The following is an 18,439-nucleotide window of genomic DNA, read 5'->3' on the forward strand; positions in this document are numbered from 1 at the left end:
ATTGGTCGGTGGTTCATTCTACAGCAAGACAATGATCCCAAACATACTGCTAAAGCAACAAAGGAGTTTTTCAAAGCTAAAAAAAATGGTCAATTCTTGAGTGGCCAAGTCAATCACCGATCTGAACCCAGTTGTGCATGCCTTTTATATGCTGAAGAGAAAACTGAAGGGGACTAGCCCCCAAAACAAGCATAAGCTAAAGATGGCTGCAATACAGGCCTGGCAGAGCATCACCAGAGAAGGCACCCAGCAACTGGCGATGTCCATGAATCGCAGACTTCAAGCAGTCATTGCATGCAAAGGATATGCAACAAAATACTATGGTATAAGAAAATAATTGCAGATGCTGGTACAAATCGAAGGTATTTATTCACAAAATGCTGGAGTAACTCAGCAGGTCAGGCAGCATCTCGGGAGAGAAGGAATGGGTGACGTTTCGGGTCGAGATCCTTCTTCAGACTGATCAGAATACTAAACATGACTACTTTCATTTACATAACATTGTGTCCCAAACATTATAGTGGCCTGAAATGGGGGACCAAGTATAAACACGTCTGTAATTTCTACATGGTGAAACCAAAATGTATAGAAATGGCCTTTATCAAAATCTGACAATGTGCACTTGAACCACATGTAATTTTTTTTCTCAATTACAAATCTCAAATTGTGGAGTACAGAGCCAAATAAATAAATGATGGGTCTTTGTTCCAAACATTATGGAGGGCACTATATATGCCTGCTTATGTTCTTTCTTACTCTATATTCCTGATGCTGCCACCTAGGATCTGACAGATGCTTCCTTTTTCTTCCTGACCAAATTTACAGCCTCCTTGGTCATCTATGGTTCCCTTACCTTGCTCTCCTAATCCCTCTTCTTTACTGCAAAATGCTGATCCTGTACTTTGATCAGCTGACCTTTAAGTGACTTCCACATGTCATCTAGGGACTCAATAACAAGTGCTCCCAATATGGCCTCTTCACCTGCCTAATAACATTGTAATTTGCATTGCCCCATCATCCAGACTTGTCCATATTCAAAACAATCTTAACTTATGGAGATGTGATCATTATCTCCAAATTCCTTTTCCACCACAACACCAGCCACCTGGCCAGACTTGTTTCCCAATGCACTCCCTTGGATACACCTATCAAATTCGGCCCCATCTAATTCTCATGCCCTCAGTATGTCCCAGTCAATATTGGGGAAGGTAGTCACCCGCTCCAATAACCCTGTGGTTCTTGCATCTTTTCATAATCTGTTTAAATATCTGATCCTCCATCTGATTGAGACCTATAATATAACCCCATTAGAGCAATTGATTCTTTCTTATGTGTGAACTCAACCCATAATGTCTGAGAGGACATACCCTTCAGTATGTCCTCTCTGGGTACCACCATGACATTCTCCCTGATTAGTGAAGCAACTCCTCCACCTCATTTACTCCTCTTTCTATCTTGTCTGAAACATCGAAACCCAGGCATGTTGAGCTGCCAGTCATGTCAGTCTTCCAACTAAGTTTCCGTAGTGGCGACAACATCCTAATTCCAAACACTGATCCATGCTCCTAAGTTCATCACCTTAACCTACAATACTCCTTGCATTGAAATAAACATATTTCAGCCATTCATTATCTCCATATTCGTAAACCTCTCCCTGTCTCCTCCCTTTGCGACTTATCACAACCTCCACTTTCTTATCAGCCCTTCCACTTGCTGATTTGCTGCTCTGGTTCCTATCCCCCTGTCGTTTAAACCCTCCAGTTCAAATGCAAAGAAGTCCCTCCAGTACAGGTCACCTCTGCCCCAGAAGAGATCCATTGGTCTAAAAATCTGAATCCCTGTCCCCTGCAACAACTCAGCCACACATTTTTGATAAACAATACACAGATTAACCACACTTACAGTTTGTTTTTGTACCTCTTTTTAGATTTGGGTTCTTGACTTATTATTCGCTCTTAGATTTACTGACCAATATATATATCTCCCCAACATTAAATTTAATCTGCCATACATCTGCATGTTCTATTTGCAAACCTTGAATTATGTTGCAATCCTCCTTGCAATTTGCGATGGCTGTAAGTTTAGTTTGCCGCGTATTTACAAATGTAAATTAATGTAGGTTAATGCAGGTATGTAGGTTAATTGGCTGGGTAAATGTAAAAATTGTCCCTAGTGGGTGTAGGATAGTGTTAATGTACGGGGATCACTGGGCGGCACGGACTTGGAGGGCCGAAAAGACCTGTTTCCGGCTGTATATATATGATATGATGATAAAATGGTGTCAAGCTCCAACAGAATAATTAGAGCAGTGATTTTAGGATTGACCCCCTGGGGAATCTCGCTATAAATCCCCCTGAATAGCAGCCTTTTGTTACTACTTTGGTCCTGTTATTTGGTCAATTTTTCTAGTTTTGTTCAAATGTTAAGTGTTTAATTGTCATATGTGACGATAATGAATACAATTCTTCCTTGCAGCAGCATTACAGGTCTCTAAACACAGTACATGTAGATAAAATATAATAAACAAATATTCATAAATTAATAACCCCAACACTAATGCAAATGCCTGCATGAGGACTTTTTTTGGTACTGGTCATTAGAATCTTTTGGATTTGAAAACATTTTCCCAGTTTTTAACTGACAAACCCTCTGGTATCTAAATACTAGAAATTGAACTGCACCATTGGAGTACCTTTACATAGATTGCAGTTCAAGAAGACATTTATGTTGAACACACAGAAAATGCCAATGATTAGTATATCGTATAGATGAATTATGGAAGTCAATTGGTCACGGTTTTAAACTACTATCGTAACTCATCACCAAAGCCTAGCAGGGTATGTACGACTTAAATGTGAAATAGGTTTTGGCCTCTACCATTCTTTCAGCCAGTGAACCAAATCCCTACCATCAACTGGGTGAACAAATCTTATCTTCTGTCAATCCTTCCACTTATTTCTAGCTTTCTAGTTGTTATCCGTCTGTTAAAGGAAATGCAACCATCCTAATTATTTAGGGTACAGTTAATTAGATTAATCTTCATTAAGGTTAAGAAAACAAACTTTTCTTTCCTCATAGCTTCTGAATAACAACTACAACACTTGTAGTTGTGCGAGAGGGAGATGGGGCTGGGGAAGAGAGTGGAGGAGCGGCGCAGATCTCGCTGGCGCTGGGAGAGAGGGAGGAAGGATCTCCCTCCCCCATCCCCTGCCTCTCGCTCCTCCCCATCCTCTCCCAGCACCAGCGAGATCTGCGCCACTCCTCCACTCTTCCCCGGCCCCGTCTCCCGCTAGCGCAGCAAAATACGAATAAACAAAGTGAGTCCCCAGGGTGAGCGGCGGCGGTGGCAACGAGGAGGGAAGTTTCCTTGGGTTTGTTTGCGAATGGGCGCTGCGATCTCTCGCCTTTCCCGGCTCGGGGTCGGTCGCGATTTGCTCTCTGGTGAACCTTCGCCGGCAGCTTCTGCTTCCAGTCCCCGCTGCCTCCGCCGCGGTTCCAGGGCTCCGGGACAAGTCAGGGAGAGTTGAGGGGAACTGCATAAAGCCGCGTAAAGAAAAAAAACGACAAAATTGTCGTAGTTTTTCCTAATTAACCATATTTACACCAAATTAACAGTTTTGAAAACAGTATTTTCTTACCAATACAGAGAAAAACTGGAAAAACCCATCAATGTCTGCTGGATTTTGGTCCTTAAATGCGATTTTTGGACCTATAGTCCTTGAAGTCCTTGAATTTTTTGCTGTTCCAAGTGTACGAACCCTGTTATATCTAATTCTTCAGATATGCTCCCCAGTAACTTTCCTCCCATAGATGTTCAGCTATACTACCCAGGTTTTTCTTTGCAGCTTCTTGTATAGACCCAATTAGCCACCCTCCAGTCTTCGGGCACCTTACTGAGTAGTAAGATTATGATCATCTGTCTTTGGAAATGCCCAAATATAAAGTTGATAATCATATACTGTCCTTTTAAATTTGATTGCAGCAAACCATAATCTGGTTGGGAAAGAGGGTATATTTTAAATCTTGTTTTACTAATCCGTTTTCTAAGATCCCTTGAGAAGAGAGCGCCGAAGAGAAGAATTGTATCGGCAATATTATGAAGAAATCCAAAGACGTTATGATGCAGAAAGACCTGTGGATTGTTCAGTTATTGTAGTCAATAAGCAACAAAAGTAAGTATGTTGCTTTTTATATGGTGTCGTTCATGGTCTTGGTCGTGCCATACAAACAAATATTTGGGAAATCTATTCAGAGCTACAGAATGCCTACAGCATTGATGGAACATTTTTGCCATTTGACTGCTGGATGTTTGCAAATCCACTCCCTTTTTGTCACAACTACCATCCTTCAATACATTCTGGATCCAAACCATTCATGTCTTTTTTTTGCCAATTACCTTTACTTCTCTGTGCATAACATAAAGTGCTGGAGTAATTCAGCAGGTCAGGGAGCATCTGGAGGGAATGGATAGGCATTTTCTTTCGGTTGGGGGCCCGTCTTCAGACATACTGTAGTAGGGAGTGAGAACACTGGAAAACCTGACAAGTGGCAGCTCCAAACTCTTTCAAGTTCCAATGGTGTAGGGCAGCATCGCAAACTGCTGCACCTCTGGGAGTAAAGAATTCTGGCCCTTCAATCTGTCCCAGTGGCTGGTCAAAGGTTCTTCTAAGCCATTTCTTGAGCTTTTCCAACAATCTTTGATTCTCCTGCTGATTAACAATCAATCTTTGTAAGCTCTGAATTCATTCAAGATTTATGCTTCCTGGGGGTGAGGTCATGAAAGGCACTCAACTCTTGTAGAGAGATTCTTCCTTGTCTCAGGCCTAAGTGGATAATAATGGTGTCCCTTTATTTTGAAATGATGCCATCTGGTCCTGGCCTCTCCCATGAGTTGAAATTAGTCTTCCAAGCCTTTACTGGCAAACCTGGCAAATCTTTGTATTTCAATGGTCCCTATATGGGTCAGCACACCACTCTAAAACATGGAGCACGACATTAGGCAAGGTAACCAATTATTTCATGGTAATGGACAGTTAGCCCCATTTTTCCATCAGTTATTTGTTATAGGTCTTAATTTTAAGTATGGTTGTTAATTTTTTAAATTTTGTAATTAATTAGGGAATATGCCGAGTCGGTTGGTCGAAAGGTTCGTGACCTTGGTATGGTGGTTGACTTGATATTCTTGAATACAGAAGTGTCACTTACTCAAGCCCTTGAAGATGTCAGCAGAGGAGGCACAGCATTTGCGATTGTTATTACTCAACAACATGAGATACACAGATCATGTACTGTCAATATCCTGTTTGGGACACCACAGGGTAAGTTTTTGCCATGTAAGCTAGTGTTTAGTTTATTTTCAACTTTCAACTGCTCTCGCTGAACCTTTGAGACACAAGGTCCTGCAGATGCTGGAATCATGCAAAAATGACAATGTGCTGGAGTTAGTGGGACAGGCAGCATCTTAGGAGGACATGGATTGGCAACATTATGTGTTGGGACCCTTCAGACTGATTGTTTTCGGGGAAGAAAGCTGAAAATGAGGTGGGGACAGGATAAAAGAGGTACTAGGTGCAGTGCTGCCAGCAGACTACTGCAGGACACTACTCTGAAACAAGGAGCACGACATTAGGCTAAAGCTTGGCAACTGATAAGTGAGTATAGGTAACGGGTGCATTTGACTGGCAGATGGTTGGAAAAAAGATTAGTGATGAATGGGGACCAAAAGAGTAGGATAAAGAGAGGAGGGAATGAAATGTAAAGCAGAGGGAGCAATTATAGGTGTGGGGGGGGGGGGGGGGGGGAGGGGTGGACTGATGGTGGGAGAAATGGGCTTGCACTGGGGTAGGGGGTCATAGGAAAGGGGACGAGGGCAAGGGTGGGGGGGGGGGTTAACATTGGAAAATTTAACATTCATAGTGTTTGGTTACAAGCTATCCAAGCTGAATATGAGGTGCTGTTCCTCCAGTTTGTCCTCGAGCTGAATATTGATAGTACCACAATCAGTGAGAATAAGCGACAACACCTACTCCACCATAGTTCTCAACACCAGCGCCCCACACTGCATTCTGTCCCCTTCTATACTCGCTGTATGTTCATAACTGCGCAGCCAAATTAGATTCCCCGTCTACAAGTTTGCAGCTGACACTACTGGTGGGCCAGATTAAAAACAATGATGAGACTGAATACGGGAAGGGGATAGAGAACTCGGTAGCATGGTAATCTTTTCCTCAATATCAGCAAGACGAAAGAGCTAGTTATCAAATTCAGGAAGCATGGTAGAATACATGCCCCATTTAGCATCAATGTTGCCGATGTGAAAAGGCTGACGATCAATGATCTATCATGGACCAACCACATTGATGTAGCTACCAACATCTCTGCTTCCTGAAGAGACTGAGAAAACGTGGTGTGCCTCCAATGACTCGTACAAACTTCTGCAGATGCACCATAGTAAGCATACTATGCTTACTGTTGGGTTGCATCACAGCTTGGTTTGGGAACAGCTGTACCCAAGCCTGCAAGAAATTGCAGAGTTGTAGATCTAGTCCAGTCCATATCACAGACCAGACCTCCCACCATTGACTTCATCTATACCATGCTGCCTTGGAAAAGCAGCTAACATAATCAAAAACTTGTCCCATTCCAGTCATTCCTCTTTGCTCCTGTCCACAGAAGGTACACAAGATTGAAAGTGAGCATCACCAGGCTCGGGAACAGTTTCTTCCCCTGAATGGTCTTTCCAGAAGCTATGGTACTGTCCAATTCACCTCTACCCAATGCGGTCTTTGGACTTTGTCTCTGAACTGATGTGCTACACTGCTGAGAACTATGTTCTGCAAAAGGACATAGTGCTGGAGTAACTTAGTGGAACAGTCAGCGTCTCTGGAGAACATGAACAGATGATGTTTTGGGTCGAGACCCTTCCTCAGACTCCTTGCAGTTCTTTGTTTCTACAACTATATTTTGCACTCTGTATCTTGTGCTTGCTCCAGCTATTGCGCTTGAGTTTGACTTAATTGAATTTTTTTACAGTATTATCCGACGTGATAGGATAGCATGCAAAATAAAGCTTTTCATCGTACCTTTGTACACATGACAATAATAAATCTACACCTAAAGGAATATGAGGTGCTGTTCTTCCCTCTGGCCTTGTATTTCATTCCTCTCACTCCTCTTTTCTCACCTGACATCTTTTTGTCACTCTTTTCTCTCTCTTTTTCATCGCCTGCCTTTGTCTACCCATCTGCCAATCAAACCCCACTTGCTAGGCTTTGTCATGCCCCCTCGTCTTTTCTAGCTTTCCGCACTACAATCAATCTGAAGAGGGTTCCGTCCTGAAATGTCTCCTATTCATGTCCACTAAGGATGCTGCCAACCCGCTGAGTTACGCCAGCACTTTGTTCCTGGCTAAGATTTTGTTTGATGATAAAAAACTTTATCTCTTATTTTAAACAGCCTGAAATAGTTCAGCACAGTAAATGAAAACAATTTAAAATTGCATAGCAATTTTGTTGACATGAATGTTATAACTTTTCAGTATCAGATTAGAACATCCTGATAAATGCGCATTGGCTTATAAAGTTAATGTTGAATATTTTTGGCTATGTCTGGTCAGTTTCCAGAATCTATACTATTCTTTCGCTGATGCTGTGTAATAACATATAACACATATAACAACTACAGCATGGAAACAGGCCTGTCCGGCCCTACCAGTCCACGCCGACCATTCTCCCTGACCTAGTCTCATCTACCTGCACTCAGACCATAACCCTCCAATCCCCTCCTATCCATATACCTATCCAATTTACTCTTAAATAATAAAATCGAGCCAGCCTCCACCACTTCCACCGGCGAGGTGATTTATTCTGTTCATGTTTGATGTGGCCATTGCTGATATGACCTGCATTTATTGCTATCCCTTGTGAATGGGTTGAGCCACTACCTTGTGCGTAAGTGAGGTCAGGATTTCTGGGGTTCAGCAACAACACTAGTAGAGCTATTGAATTAAATCCTGGCATCCTGTGCTGTTGAAGGTACCCTTGTTTCCTTGCTCAATCTAAAGATACGCAGATATGTAGAGTTATTGACCTCTGCAAATAGCACCTTTTGTGTGGACGAGTTGTAGAATTGGGGCACGTTGATGGTAATTGTGGAAGAACAAAATAAGATTAGAGTAAATCATTGTGAACATTGGTCAATAGGTACATTTCTGTGCTGTATTATTTGACTATCACGGTAAAATAATGATGAGATGTTTCCAAATCTGGTGGAGGCACAACAGACAGCAATTGCTGGAATTTATAGTTTAAAAAAAAGGTTAAGCTGGCGGAATCTGTTTGGCCAGGCAGCATCTATGGAGAAAATGGATATTCGATGTTTTGGGTTGAGACCCTTCAACTCAACTGAAAGATTAGAGAGAAAGTAGCCAGTGTAAAGAGGTGGGTGGGGGAAAATGGATGTAACAAGATCAAATCTTTGGGGTGGCACAGCGGCGCAGTGGTAGAGTTGCTGCCTTACAGCGACAGACACCCGTGTTTGATCCTGTCTATTGGTGCTGTCCAGATGTAGTTTGTACATTCTCCCTGTGACTGTGTGGGTTTCCTCCCACATTCAAAAGATTTGCGGGTCTGTAAAATTGTGCTTATGTGTGTAGGATGGAGCTGGTGTTCGAGCGATCCTTGGTCAGCGTGGACTCGGTGGGCCGAAGGGCCTGTTTCCACACATTATCTCCAAACTAAACCAAGTGATGATGGGAGGATGGGTTGATTACCGTCAAGTGGGAGAGCCAAGGATGGAGAAAGAAATGGCAATTAAGATGTGGTTAGTGGAGAGCAAAAGGCTTCAGATTCTGGAGTCTGATCCTAACAAGGTTGAATGAGGGGTGGTAGTATATGGGAACAATTGAGGGAAGGTGGGAGTGAGCAGTAGGGAGTAAACAGATCTATGGGAAGAGTGTGTAGGGAGGAACACGTTGTTGAGTGACGGAGTTTTGGTCTCTGGTGAGAAGAAAAAGGTTCAGAGAGGATCAGGATAGATAGAAGGAGAGAGAAAGGGACAAATTTGTTTATTGGTTACCTGGAATTAGAGAATTAAGTGTTAAATGTTGGTTACCTGGAATTAGAATTAAGTGTTCATACTGTTTAGTTGTAGACTACACAGGTGGAAGAGAAGGTGCTATTCCTCTAGTTTTCATTTGGCCTTACTCTGGTAGTGGAGATCGCAACAGCGAACAGAGGCAAATGCTCAGCAAAGTGGTTGTATAGGCTACATTTGAGGTCACCAATGTATAGAAGACCTCATCGTGAGCATTGAATGAAATACATGAAGTTGGAGCAGGTGCAAGTGAATCGCTGTCTCAACTAGAAGGGGCGTTTAGGTCACTGGATGGACATGAAGAAGGAGGTGTTGGTTCCAGGGGAAAGTGTCTGCGGAGAGGGAATGAATGACCCAGGGAGCCACAAAGGGAGTGGTCCCTGCAGAAAGCAGAGGGGTGTGTAGGAGAAGGTGTGACTGGAGCTGAGATCATGTTGAAACTAGCGGAAATGTCAGAATAATGTGCTTGGTATGCAGGCTGGTGGGATGAAAGATAAGAATTAAGGGAACTTTATTCTGTCTAGGGAGAGGTGGGATGAGAGCAGAAGTGCACGATATAGAGGAGATGCTGGAGATTTCCTCTCCTCTCCTTTACTCCTTTCATAGTGTCTTTCATACACTCCTACATTTTCTCCTCCTTTTGATATATGGCTACTTCCCAACTTACAAAAGAGTTATGTTCTGTGAACCCTTGCATAAGTCAGATTTTCCATAAGTTGGCCACTGTCTCTTCTACCCCGCAGCTCCGCTCTTGCTCCCCCTCCCCCCACTCGCAACAAGGACAGAATCCCCCTCGTTCTCACCTTCCACCCCACCAGCTAGCGGATCCAACAAATCATCCACCAACATTTCCGTCACCTACAACGGGACCCCACCATTGGCCATATCTTCCCATCCCCTCCCCTCTCTGCGTTCCGCAGAGACTGTTCCCTCCGTAACTCCCTGGTCCACTCGTCCCTTCCTACCCAAACCACCCCATCCCCGGGCACTTTCCCCTGCAACCGCACGAGGTGCAACACCTGTCCCTTTACCTCCCCCCCTCAACTCCATCCAAGGACCCAAACAGTCTTTCCAGGTGAGACAAAGGTTCACCTGCACCTCCTCCAACCTCATCTATTGCATCCGCTGCTCTAGATGTCAACTTATTTACATCGGCGAAACCAAGCGCAGGCTCGGCGATCGCTTCGCTCAACACCTGCGCTCGGTCCGCATTGACCAAACTGATCTAGTGGCCGAGCACTTCAGCTCCCCCTCCCATTCCCAGTCTGACCTTTCTGTCATGGGCCTCCTCCAGTGCCATAGTGAGGCCCACCGGAAATTGGAGGAACAGCACCTCATATTTCGCCTGGGCAGCTTGCAGCCCAGTGGTATGAACATTGACTTCTTCAACTTTAGATAGTTCCTCTGTCCCTCTCTTCCCCTCCTCCTTCCCAGATCTCCCTCTATCTTCCTGTCTCCACCTATATCCTTCCTTTGTCCCGCCCCCCTGACATCAGTCTGAAGAAGGGTCTCGACCCGAAACGTCACCCATTCCTTCTCTCCTGAGATGCTGCCTGACCTGCTGAGTTACTCCAGCATTTTGTGAATAAATACCTTCGATTTGTACCAGCATCTGCAGTTATTTTCTTATACTGTCTGCATAAGACTTCATGAACTGAAATAGAGGCAACACTGCACGATACAAACCACTAGTTAGCTGCAAAAATAGGATGGCCAGGTTTCAGTTTGCCAAGAAGTACTTAAAAGAGTACTGGAACAAGGTCTTGTGGACAGATGAGACGAAGATTAACTTGTATCAGAGTGATGGCAAGATGGCAAGACCAAATAATGGAGGTGAGAAGGAACTGCCCAAGGTCCAAAGCATACCACCTCATCTGTGAAACACAGTGGTGGGGGTGTTATGGCCTGGGCATGTATGGCTGCTGAAGGTACTGGATCACTTATCATCTTTGATGATGTAACTGGTGATGGTAGTAGCATATTGAATTCTGAAGTGTATAGACACATCCTTTCTGCTCAAGTTCAAACAAATGCAAGACAATGATCCCAAACATATGCTAAAGCAACAAAGGAGTTTTTCAAAGCTAAAAAAAAGGTAAATTCTTGAGTGGCCAAGTCAGTCACCCGATCTGAACCCAGTTGAGCATGCCTTTTATACGCTGAGGAGAAAACTGAAGAGGACTAGCCCCTAAAACAAGCATAAGCTAAAGATGGCTGCAATACAGGCCTGGCAGAGCATCACCAGAAAAGACACCCAGCAATTGGTGATATCCATGAATCGCAGACTTCAAGCAGTCATTGCATTCAAAGGATATGCAACAAAATACTAAACATGGCAACTTTCATTTACATGATATTGCTGTGTCCCGAACATTATGGTGCCCTGAAATGGGGGGGGGACTGCATTAAAACTGCTGTTATTTCTACATAGTGAAACCAAAATGTATAGAAATGGCCTTTATTAAAATCTGACTGTGCACTTTAACCACATGTGATTTTTTTAATATTACAAATCTCAAATTGTGGAGTACAGAGGCAAATAAATAAATGATGGGTCTTTGTCCCAAACATGGAGGGCACTGTTCTATAGCTATTTCTCTTGTGGCAGCGTAGCATGATCTGAGTGCATCCAGCATCTCCTATTTTTTTATTTCGCACCTCTAGCATGTGTAGATTTTTGGCGGGTCTTCTGTAAAAATGTTGAAGACCCCGAAACTTAAAAGGAAAGGATTCTCTTCCAGATTTACAGTGATAACAAACTGTTAATTGCAATGGGGAAAGCGGAAGATACTTGTTTCAGGAATGTATGGATAATTGCAAGTAATTTATGAGGAAGATCTTTGACTAATTTATCACACACAAATGGAATTTAGAATTCTTGAGGCACACTTTCAAGGAAAAGCAAAAAAAAAAAGAAATCTGGAATTAAAACCCCCAAATCCAGGAAATACCAGCAGTTCAGGTAGATTCTGTGGATAGAGGGAAATAATTAACATGTATGTAGACAACCATTTTGGGTCTGATTGAAAAATCAATATGACGCCATAGAAGCGCTGCTCTTCGCAGCTGCTGTCTGATCTGAATAATTTCATACCTTTAATTTCTTAAATTAAAACGTATTTAATACTCTGTCACCTAGACTTTAGCTCTAATTATTAGACTTTAGATTGATAAAACAGAAGTTTCAATTTTGTTTAAAGTTTCAATTTTGGTTAATCTCGCTAGAGAATCAAGGATATTAATAAATCCAATATGTTTTGCACTTTTATTATCCAGAACATCGTAACATGCCAATGGCTGACGCTATGATCTTGGTTGCACGTAATTATGAAAGGTACAAGATAGAAACGCGAGAGAAGGTGCGTGAGGAGGTTGCAAGAAAGGCCGCAAAAATGGCCGATGAGGTCGTTTTGCGTGAACGGGAACCTACGCAAGGAGGTCTCGAAGAACAAGTAAATCCCTCCAGCATCCAGCCATTATTGAACCTACTTGCAGATGGAAGATACCTTGCCATAGAGGAAATGGATAAAATCATCGAATATCTGAGAGAGAAAAAGGAACGATTTCTTCGGGGAGGAGACTCCTTGCACGGTAACATGGATACCTTGTATATGCAAATTCTATGAATTGGATATGGATGCAAGAGGAATTTGTCAGTGTCATCATTTTGTTTTGTCTGTTGTAAACCTGCTGGCGATCGGATTATTTGACATTTTGAAATACAGTAATTACTTCCTACCACATCCTTTGTTTGGTAATCTAACTAGAGCATTGGGTATTTCCGATTTGGGATGTGCTCCATTATGGATAAGAACACCGCAGATACTTAACTATAATTGTCCATGTTTCTTACCGGTATTTGGGGGTGGCATTTCAAATAGGGTCTGCGTCCAGTGAATGAATAAAATATTTAAATTTGGAACAGGGTTTTTGGGATTGAACTGCAAAATGATATGCTTTATTGAAGGAAAGTGTTTAGCAAATTAAACGTTATTAATTCAAGTTGTTTTTGTGAGAACGTTCCGCTGTTCTGTTAACATTTTGTGGTGCTTCCTTTTTACTCCTGCTTTTTGCATTATGTTTGTCTGTCCTAAACTCTTCCAAAAGTTGAATGCTTTTCTATTTATGAATTCCTTTCAGAATCCTAAAATCAATTTGTCTTTCTCAGAATCTCAATCCCATTGACTTCGTTTATGCAATCTATCCTTGAAGCTGTGGCAATATTCTTTTGAATCTATGATGTATTTCACATATTTGAATCCATGAATAAATATAATAAGGGTTCCCAGCATGGATTTTGTCTGACATTAATCATTTACTTCCAATTAAACCACAATACAATTGTCTTTTGCCTACATTAATCGTTAGTTCTCAGATTAAATTAATTGCTTACTCTGGTCGTTAAATTGTAAAAGTGATACATTATAATAATACTGAATCTTTGTTATGTGGTTGCAAATTAAGATAAACATAATAGAAAGGTTATGTTTATGTACTATTTCTCTTGACAGGACCTGTTCACAATCCAGCTCCCATGACAAGACCAAACTTGGGTTCTTCAGGAATGAATCCACTCGATGCACAACAGTCTCTGCCAAATACTCAGACTTTGAAGGGAGGTCCACAGGATGCTCAAGCAACACAACAGCAAGAGCTACAAGCTAAGATCCTAAGCCTCTTCAACAGTGGAGCATCTGGCACCAATACTAATACTGCAGGAGCACAGGGCCCAGCATATGGAAGTGCACTAAACACTCAGCCTCAAAATCGTGCTGGCCAGCTTGGCCTCAGCAATTCCTCATATCTATCTCAAGCTCAGCAGCGCATGACGGGTCCTAATTCACAACTTCCATCTTTAATGAGTCAAGCAGTTGCACCAAGAGCCACTGCAATTCGTTTACCTTTGCCTCAAACCCAAGGTCTCTATGGCCAGCAGCAACCTCGAGGTCCAAACCCCAACCAGTCAAGTGCTTTGTCTCAAGCCCAGAGATCTGGTGTTGCAACAGGTATAAACTTTGATAACCCTAGTGTGCAGAAAGCATTGGATACCCTTATTCAGAGTGGTCCATCTCTTTCCCACCTGGTAAACCAAGCCTCTGCCCAGGTACCACGTCCTGGACAACCATTGAGCCAGGCCTCTTTGGCGACTTACCAACGCCACTACTGAGCCTGTGGGGTGGGTAGAGTTTTCTTTATGGAAGAGCAGTCAACAAATCTTTTGAGTCCCTTTAAGGCTACCCGTTAAGGTTTCATAAACAAATGTATAAAATCAAGAGAGTGCTTTGTTAAATTCCTGTTTTTGTTGGGCTTGGATGTTATTTTTTAAATCCATTATTATTTTATGGTAGCCAGGTAATGAAAATTTTTACCACTGCACTCAATTTAACTTCTAACTGCATATAATTAAAACTACATTTGTTAATGAACAAGGCCTTAATTGCATTCACTTGGTTCATGTTGACTTTCATCTTTTAAAATCTAAAAAATTGAAATGTTAACCAGATGATTCTGTATTAAAGCATAATGCTGCAGTCTGAATCCAGTGTTTTTAAATGGATATTTCTAAAAATGTAACTAAAACCCAGGATAGCAGACCTCTTGCTAATATAGTTTTTCTTATATTTTAATGTTTTGCCACTTTTTTTAATAATTAGATCCTTAGTCAGATAGGTTGTGTCACTGTCATTATGGTTCTGTAAAATGAACTTCTGTATGTTTTTTATGGTTTTCCGTTACATTTGTGATCCCCTTCCCTTATGTTCACTCTGCAGTTTTGAGCAATCATTTTTGTGCTTCATTTGTAGCCAGAGCCATTTACGGTTGTGGAATGGTAGCTGCTGTATATTTCTTAGCAGTTTATTGTTTGAGTCATTATTTTCATCTGGTTTGTAAATAAAGGTTTCTCTTCCATTTTTCCCCCTTTTTTATTGTGTATGTGTACATCTGCGTATATATACACATTTTGGATAGGCAGGAGAGAGTCCAAACTGGGCAAAGATGGATAATGATATGATGTCAACACATTCCATTTTAAATAAAAATATTTTTTTCCATTGAGATATAAACAAGGAAGGTTGAAGAGGAGTTACATCTTGAGCAGCAAAAAACATAGTATTGATGAACTAGGGTTTTTTTGGGAAAATATTGCTGAAATGGTGAAGTTGAAAAATGGGCATGAAAATTGGAAAGATGAGTTTTCAGGCAATGAGTCTCAATATGTTGTGAATAATATGCCTGAAGACAATACTGAATCTTTGCGTGAGGGCTAGATGGAATCTGAAAATTAAAGGAATAATATTGGAATAATATTGCATGATTAATTTTGAATGCCCTTCAATATCAAAGCCCCTTTGACCTGTACTTAATGTAAACGTTCAAAAAGTTGTAGATTAAGATTCAACACGAATATTGGAAGTGATGTTCTGATTATAAATCTAAGGCTAATAGTTTAACAAAAATGGTGCAACGATCCACCATGGGATGTCATTTCAGATTAGTTGGATTCAATGGAATCATTTCCCTGACTTAAGTTATAGTTTGCACAGTACATTTGTAACCCTATGGAAGTTGGCCAAAAGCAATGGGTTCACAGCGCAGAGGATCACAGATGTAGGCCCAATCATTTTTCTAAAGACAAACTGTATTATCTCATGCACTGTGAACATCAGGATGATCAAAAATACCACAATGGGTTATCAGATTTTTATACAGTAATAACCAGAATTTTTGTCACCAGATGTTCTTGCACTTATTGGTCATTGCTGTTTTTAGTTTCTATCTCCAGTTGCATGACTTTATTGAACAAAGAAGGTATCTTATATTACTCTATTTAAGTAGAAGGCAGCTGCAGCCATATTATTTTTTTCAAATGGATGTTCCAGAATTAGATTTCAGCAGAACCTAATGTGGCACATAGAAAATTGGAAATTATGAATTTGGGGATTGGTGCAAGAGTGGTGTATTTTTTTTGATTTGTTTGTATTGATACAGAAAATAGGTTCTGTAATATAGTGTATTTTATGCCTTGTCATTTCTATCTTTGATCTTGATGTGTATCAATTCTAAAATGAGAAATATCTGCTATATGGGAATTTAGTATGAATGTATCAGGTCTGAGCCTAATTCATATGTTAATTTTGGTTGGGTAAAGATTGGAAAATTCATATTTATAGGAAATTGTTGTAAGCTTGAAGATTTGGTATAAGTAGCAGAGGGCACAACCTGCATTTAACTCTTTAAGATTGGGTGAGGGGCATGATGTGTTGATATAGGAGTGGGACAGCACAAAGAGTAATGTCAACTTTGTTTTGTAATTGCTCAGAGATTAAACAAAGTATACGGAGGCAGCTGCATTGTTTGAGGCAGAGGGGCAAAACTACATGGCGCTGCTACGTATGCCCTCTGACAATCTAAAATTTAGTGATTTCCATCCAAATTGGAGATTATTCTTGATCATGTACATTCCTAAAAACCTATCAAGTACACTGATCTACTGCAAGTCATGACCAAGGATATAATTGTACCCAAACGTTTTTATCCCTAGTCTGAATAAGCAGTTAAACAACAGATCTCTTTTCCCTTCTGGCTCAATGGTATTATTTATGTTTCAGACACCCAGAATACAGTGTGGATAGCAGGACATGTGATCATCAGCCAGGCACGTGACAGAGCAGCCACCAAACCGTATGGGACCAATCTTGGCCTTGATAAGCATGGTTTTTCAGTTCATTGGCTGAGCACACCTGACCTGCGATGGTGCCAGCTCCGTGGTCTCCTTGTGCATCATCTGGTTCAAAACCAGCCCCCAAAGTACCTGCTCATTCATTTGGGAGATAATGAGATAGGTTACACCCAGGATAGTGATTTAATATACACATCGAAAGAGGTGTTGGGAGCTCTAGAAGCCCTTCTACCAAAAACTGTATTGGTGTGTTCAGAATTGCTACCCCGCCCCAAGTGGGCTTTTCAACCTGGTGCACTACTTGAGAATATAAGAACAACCTTAAATGGGGTAATGAAACAATACATGGTATTCAAGGGACAAAGATTCATAGAGCATCCTTATTTTGATGTTAAGTGTCAAGCTCTTTATGCTGGTTCAGGGGATTACTTGTCTGATGTTGGTTTAGATTTATTTAATAATACTTTGATGGATAGCCTGAAGTTTTTTTTAAGGCAAGATCTGATGCGCAGTACTTTATGTTCCACGTTGATTAACTAATCCCATCTGTCCACTGGTGCTCCAAACCTATGAGTGGCTGCCGCAGTATTGGCTCGACTACAGTTAAGTTGGTTCACCTATCAATTTTGAGGATTTGTGAACTGGTAATCTTGTGCAGCCTCTGATAAACTGATATAAACAGTGAGCCAGTGCAGTCATGTTGACAAAATGAAAACCAAAATGGGGTGCAGCAAAATTGCATTATGTATATTAGTTTGAAAGCTTTTAGACAAGACTAGGAAAAAAAATCCATGCCTGTTTGAATGGACTTTATTTGTAATAAATGCAGGCTGAATAGCCTTTCATTGTTAAGTGGTGTTGTGTTTTTCATTTTCACAGTCAGAGTTCAGAGTTAGGGCCATGCCACAACAGCTGCTGTACTTGAGTGTCGCTTTAGTGAACTGTAAATGTTGATAAATATACATGGCAGTGGATGCTTTTATATCATTGAACAGCACTCGGTGCCATGTGGGTGAAAGAGAAATATCTTAATTTTAGAAAATCATAGGAAAAGGAGAAACAATACTGGTTTACAGAAAAAGACTACAGGAGCAACTCAGTGGGTCTGACAGCAGCTCTGAAAAAATGGATACAGTGACGTTTTGGGTTGGGACCCTCTAGACTGATTGTGGTGGGGGGGGGAGGGCAGGACAAAGCCTTGCAAGTAATATGTAAGAAGGAATTGCAGATGCCGGATTAAACCGAAGATAGACACAAAACAGGCAGCATCTCTGGAGAGAAGGAATGGGTGATGTTTCGAGTTCGGACCCGAAACGTCACCCATTCCTTCTCTCCAGAGATGCTGCCTGTCCCGCTGAGTTACTCCAGCTTTTTGTGTCTATCCTGGCAAGTAATAAGTGGATACAGGTGAACCCAGGAGTTGGATTAATATGCAGATTGTTGGACAAAAGCCAGCGATGAAAGGACCAAAAAGTATGATAGAAAAGAAGTAGGAACTTAGGCAGAAGGGGAAAAATGACTGTCCAGATGGGGGCACAAATTGGGGGGGGGGGTTGCCTAAAATTGGAGAATGAAATGTCCATACCATTGAGTTGAAAGCTGCCCAAGCAGAATATGGGGTGCTGTTCTTGCAGTTTGCCTCACTGACAATGGGAAAGATCCAGG

The 18,439-nt window shown here is 41.5% G+C and overlaps 1 protein-coding gene across 4 annotated transcripts in view; it reads left to right on the forward strand.

Annotated features, from left to right (window-relative positions):
• ncoa5 (nuclear receptor coactivator 5) overlaps window positions 1-17,623 on the forward strand; it is a 39,418-nt gene extending 21,795 nt beyond the window's left edge. For all 4 annotated transcript variants that reach the window (XM_078418943.1, XM_078418945.1, XM_078418942.1 and 1 more), the window contains 4 exons: window positions 4,049-4,172; window positions 5,119-5,318; window positions 12,370-12,684; window positions 13,605-17,623. In XM_078418943.1, coding sequence (XP_078275069.1) covers window positions 4,049-4,172; window positions 5,119-5,318; window positions 12,370-12,684; window positions 13,605-14,260 — 1,295 coding nt within the window. In that variant the 3' untranslated portion in view covers window positions 14,261-17,623. The remainder of the gene's footprint in view (window positions 1-4,048; window positions 4,173-5,118; window positions 5,319-12,369; window positions 12,685-13,604) is intronic.
• Window positions 17,624-18,439: the final 816 nt, after the last annotated feature.

Source organism: Rhinoraja longicauda, chromosome 22, assembly GCF_053455715.1.
Source record: "Rhinoraja longicauda isolate Sanriku21f chromosome 22, sRhiLon1.1, whole genome shotgun sequence".
Classification (NCBI taxonomy): Eukaryota; Metazoa; Chordata; class Chondrichthyes; order Rajiformes; family Arhynchobatidae; genus Rhinoraja; species Rhinoraja longicauda.